Raw genomic sequence first — 5563 nt, forward strand, 5'->3', positions numbered from 1 at the left:
ATATATATATATATATATATATATATATATATATATATATATAGTATTTTTACTATTCGCATAGCTATTGTCACAATGAGCCAAAAACCAACGTCTTATTAGGTACGTTATCAGTACTGTATTAGCATTGCACCGAAGTCATTAGCACAGAGCATCTGGTGCAGGATTCATTTGCACAAGGGCAGCACTGACTGACCTTCCAAGTTCAGAGTTATGTTGGCATTGCTTTCGCCGACTCCGTTGGTTGCGCAGCATCTGTAGACGCCTCCGTCGCTCAGCTTCGGTTGCTGCAATTCCCGAATAATATCAATCAATGAAAGGCAACGGTGCTGCACAATAACGTTGCTATCATATAATATAAATATCTAATATAAAGTATATTATATATTATATTATTACATATATTATACGGATTGTTGGGTACGAGGCCTGTGCATACACAACGAAATCGAAATTTTCTCCCGAATATAAGCATCTGAAGATGCCATTGGCTAATAGACAATTAGACAGAGATTCGTATATTCCAATCCGAAAACTCTGTGTCGAACTGTCCATAGAATTTGAATTCTTTTTATTCTATAGCAGGAAAAACCTTTCTATTTGTTAAATCTCATCTATCTAATCTAGTGTTATATTCCTGTCGAAGCTTTAACTAAAGAAGACAGTCGGTATGACAATCATCTCGCTATACTTACGGATATCTCGAGGGCGAGAAGGTAGAGGTTGTTCTGCTGTCTCGCGGTTCTGACGCGGAAGCGGCCGCCATCTTGCAGGCGCGTGTTGTCGTGGAACCAGCGCACCTCGGGCTGCGGGTCTGCCTCCATGATGCACTCCATGATGAGCACGCCACCCTCAAGCCGCAGCGTCGGCTTCTGCAGGTACCTGGGTGCCTTTAGGTGGCTCACCTTCAACTTTTTGCCGGCCGCCTCTGCATATATACGGACACGTGATGAACTGATGTAATAACCCAATTATATTGCGTTAATGCTGTAACATCTATGCGCCATAATCACACTGTTGCAACTGAAAATTGCGTTACCACGTGAATAAATTTCTCTGACGAATTATCAGTTGGTCGATTATATTCCGGTAGATACTTGCAAGTACTACATTTTTCTACAAACATGGGCGCAATATTATACACCGCTATTTACACCATGTCCACAAGTTCTATACGTTTAAAAAATTGCATGGGTACAAATTGGCCGTAGTTTTCGACAACTAACACCCACACTTCACCCACCCGTCTCGGCACTTCGCAATGCCTTAACTAGCCGCACAATTTGCCATACCTTCAAACGACAGCGTGATGTTGCAGGTGGCTTCGCCGCGCTTAGAGGTGGCGACGCAGCGATATTCCCCAGCGTCCCTAGCGACGGCGCGGCCGATCTCAAGCGTGAGCAGGAAGTCAGGACCACCAGTCATTGACATCTTCCAGCGACCACTCTCCCTGCGAGTCAGTTCCAATGTGATGAGTGTGCATGCATAGAAAGCACGCATCGTTATTCATTTTAATTATTTGAAAGCAGCACATAAGGAGAGAGTACGAAACAGAGAGTGAGAGTAAGAGAAAGAGAAAGAGACAGAGACAGAGAGAGAGAGAGAGGGCACAGAAAGACGTAAAAACGTTGGAAAAGCGAGCGAGGAACGAGAAGAAAAAAATAATTAGGAAGAAAGAGCGAAAGAAATAGCACATGCGAAAGAGAAACATATAGGAACGAGATCACGCGCGCTAGAGAGTAAGAGGGTGAGAGATAGAGAGAGAGAGAGAGAGAGAGAGAGAGAGAGAGAGAGAGAGGAGGAGGAGAGAGAGAGAAAAAGGGAGGGTGAGAACGGAGCCAGAACGAGAAAGAAGGGAAGACATGCGGAGCAATTGGTAACGCTCCGAGAGTCGCGGTAGGAGCGACGAATCACACATTTTCATCTGCTTGTCGCCGATGATACCACGAATGGCTTGACTTAAGGATCGAGCTGAGACGACACTCAAAACGTGATAGTATCGCATCCTCCAGACTGCTGGGATCACGCTTGTGGGTGAACGTTGGTTGATAGCCCTTCTTCGGAAAAGCCAATTGCCGGGGGCTGTGATATAACGACTTGATTATTGTTAATCATGCGTGCAAAAGTGTATCATATGAAGGAATTGAAATAATAGCATTTTTCCCAAGTAAATAAGGTTATCTAATGGAAAAGGTTTACAGACAATCAATATAATCCGCAATAGCAATTTTCAAAACGGAGCTTTTGAATCTGTCGAAAATAGTTTCGTGTATTGTAAAGTATAGCATGTTCTTCAATGATTCACTTCGTGATATGCGCATTGGCGTTGCGCATGTAACGTAGTGGGTAACACGCCGCGCACAGGCGAAACAACTTACAACTCCCAGATGATTCGTAGATTCGTGCCCCGTTGTCTCTCGGCGAGACTTTCTTGCGATGTCTTGTAGCTTCCGCACTTCGACCGTGAAACGGTCACCGGAGCAAGGTTGGCAATCGTGCGAGACTTTGCCTGCAACGGACGACAGGTTTGTATATATCGATACGCGCGATTATACGACTGCGAGATTAAATGATTCCAGCGGCGCGGAGTGTGAAGTGCGTTACATATGGCTTTACGACGTTCTTTTTTATGCTTTCGTATTTCCGTCCTACATTATGTCGGGAACGCATTTCATTTTGGGCAGGTAAAAAAAAAAAAAAAAAAGAAACAAAAAAACAAAAAAAAAAAAAAAAAAAAAAAAAAAAAAAAAAAAAAAAAAAAAAAAAAAAAAAAAAAAAAAAAAAAAAAAAAAAAAAAACGAAAAAAAAAAAAAAAAATAACAAAAATCACAACTCATCGAATATGCGTTTACTAGTTAACTTCATATATGTGCAGTGATATGTGAGAAGTTATGACCCTACAGTGACAGACGTTCGACATGCGGCACTGGCTTTACCACTACGCATAGCCATAATAAACATTCGCCCGCATCCCTCCCACCCGTCCATGACTACTCCCACCCCATTCCCCCCTTGCCCCATGCAGCCCCTACGCGAATAAACAAGCCGGCGGGAAAATCATGGCTGCGTATGTACGGCGGCGCATCGAACCGTCTGCGTCCAGCTACGACGCGTGGCGGCCGACGTCGGCGTTCAGACGCACGTCGTGCGCAGCCACGTGACGCTCCGGGCCTTCGGGTCGGCGCAGTATTCCGCAGGTGAAGACGAGTGCGAATTGGCGTTCCTTGTCATGCCGTCACTTGTAGTTTCACGCAGAAGGTGGGTGGTTGTCCGTCGACCTGCATCAATTCTACAGCATTGAATGAAACATGGCGCAGTGACGGCGAGGACTCGAAGCATCGCCGATGTAGACGTGAAGTAGTTTAAGAAGTGAAGATCTCGGCTGCGAATGGATTACTGTAATATGAACGTCTGCGAATGTCTTCCTGTTAGCCCGGCAGTTAATTACTGTCTGGTTGGCATAGTCTATTCTTCTCTCTCTCACTCTCATCTCTCTCTCATTCTCTCTCTCTCTCTCTCCTCTGCTCTCCTGTCTGCTCTTCTCTCTCTCTCTCCCTCCCATTCTCACCCCCCCCTGTCCACCGACATCGGTCTTCTCTCTTTCCCCGCTTTGCCGCCCCTTCTCTCTCTCTCTCTCTCTCTCTCTCTCTCTCTCTCATCTCTCGTCTTCTCTCCGGTCTCTCGCATAATCGCGCGCGTCATCTCTTTCTTCTTTCTCTCCACCCTCATCGTCTCATTTTGTCTCTCTCTCTCTCTCATGCTCGTACTCGCGCGTCCGCGGCAGTATAGTCTCGTCTCTCCAGTCTCTAATCTCTCGTCCTCCATCATCTCTTCTCTCTCCATCTCTTCGCACGCGGAGCCGAGGAGACTTCGGCGCAGTGGGCGCGAGGTCCGTCTGTCTCCGTCTCTAGTTCTTCTCCTTCTCTCTCTCTCGTCTCGACTTGCGCAAGGCGCTTCGTCTCTCCTTCTCTCTCTCTCCTGTGCTTCTCTCCTCTCTCTCTCTCTCTCTATCCCTATCCTATAAATTATGCTCTATCATCTATCTCTCCTCCTCTCTCTGCTCTATCTCTCTCTCCGTCTCCTCTTTCTCTCCTATCTCTATCTCTATCTCTATCTGCTATCTCTATCTCTATTGCTATCTGTATCTCTATCCTCTATTCTATCTCTATCTCTCTAATCTTTATCTTTATCCTCTAATCCAGTCATTCTCTCTCTATATCATCTCTCTCTCTCTCTCTCATCTTTCACAACACACCACGCACTAGACGCACACGCAAACGCACGCACGCACGTGGTTCCAGCACGGCGCACGGGAAGGGGCAACGCACGCCCAAAACGGCAGCACGAACCCGGGACACCGCACTGCACAGCACTGCACGCACGCACGGGCACGCACGCGACGGCACGCACACACCACATAACCCTTTTTCGGCTATCGTCACTCGGTTCTCGGTCGCCGGCAGGCTCTCTCTCTCTCGTCTCGTCTCTGCTCTTTCTCCTCTTTCATGTGCTTTCTCTCTCTCTCTCTCTCTCCCTCTCTCTCTCTCGCCATCTCTCTCTCTCTCTGTATATTTCCATATACACATAATGATTAAAGATTAAATATCTGCGATATCTCTATTTCTGCTGCGGTTGTGATACGTACTTGGGAACAGGTTTTCCTGGGGCTGCAAACAAACAAAATTGCCAGTTAATACAATATACGTATTTTGATGCCTGTGATATATCATTTTTTCATAATATTCTCTGCCCAAATTTTTTTTTTAGCTAACACTAGATAAATACATATCTGTATACATAGGGCTCGCGAAACTTTGATAATGGGCATTCCACTAACATTCAACACTCCAGTAACCAACCTTCAAAGTCCAAATTCACTGTAGAAATGACATTGCCAAGTTTATTCGAGGCCCGCAGGCTGTACTGTCCTGCATCAGCTTGTGTCGCGTTCTTGATCTCCACGTAAACAACATAGAGACTGCCACCTGTCTGATCGATCCCACAACGCAGATGCTCGTCTTCCCTCACCTACACGAACAGAACGGATGCATCGCGATGATTTCAGTTCAAGATTTCATTTCACTTCAAGATTTCATGATTTCATTTCAAGCAAGCGCGCCCGAATCATCCTCAACCGACAATCTCTTCGCCACGTGGAGTATCCACTTACACGTTGTCTGCTACCGCGCGAGTAAGTTTAGCTCCTGGTCGCCCTTTGACCATTTCATCGTTGGTACCTTTGATATTTTTTTTACAGAGTGGCGTGGGTAACTTTACCTCCTGGTCGCCCTTTGACCATTTCACCGTTGGTAGCGGCGACGCCTGTATCTCGCATTCGATTCGCAATCCGCCATCTTTGCGCTTCAAACCCGGCTTTTGCACGAAGGTTGGCGCAAACTCCTCTAGCACTCCCATCGCTCAATGCGACAACTGGAATAGGTAGAAGCGCTGTCAACGAGACTGTCAACGCTTAAAATCGAGTGCTTACGTCCTCCTGGTATAATTCTTTGGTAATGAGTTAGTCACGTGTTATTTTGTGTAGATGTATTGCCGTGCATCGATA

General features: G+C 46.0%; 1 protein-coding gene across 1 annotated transcript in view; it reads right to left on the reverse strand.

Moving 5' to 3' along the window:
• The window catches only part of LOC106814050 (muscle M-line assembly protein unc-89-like), a 15702-nt gene that overhangs the window by 7132 nt on the left and 3007 nt on the right, over nt 1-5563 (reverse strand). The window contains exons 2-4 of the mRNA XM_014818670.1: nt 5278-5430; nt 4860-5028; nt 4646-4667 (exon numbers count right to left, since the gene is read on the reverse strand). Of these exons, the coding sequence (XP_014674156.1) occupies nt 4646-4667; nt 4860-5028; nt 5278-5415 (329 nt within the window). The 5' untranslated portion in view covers nt 5416-5430. The remainder of the gene's footprint in view (nt 1-4645; nt 4668-4859; nt 5029-5277; nt 5431-5563) is intronic.

The sequence above is a fragment of the Priapulus caudatus genome, unplaced genomic scaffold (assembly GCF_000485595.1).
Source record: "Priapulus caudatus unplaced genomic scaffold, Priapulus_caudatus-5.0.1 Scaffold0, whole genome shotgun sequence".
NCBI classification, from domain to species: domain Eukaryota; kingdom Metazoa; phylum Priapulida; class Priapulimorpha; order Priapulimorphida; family Priapulidae; genus Priapulus; species Priapulus caudatus.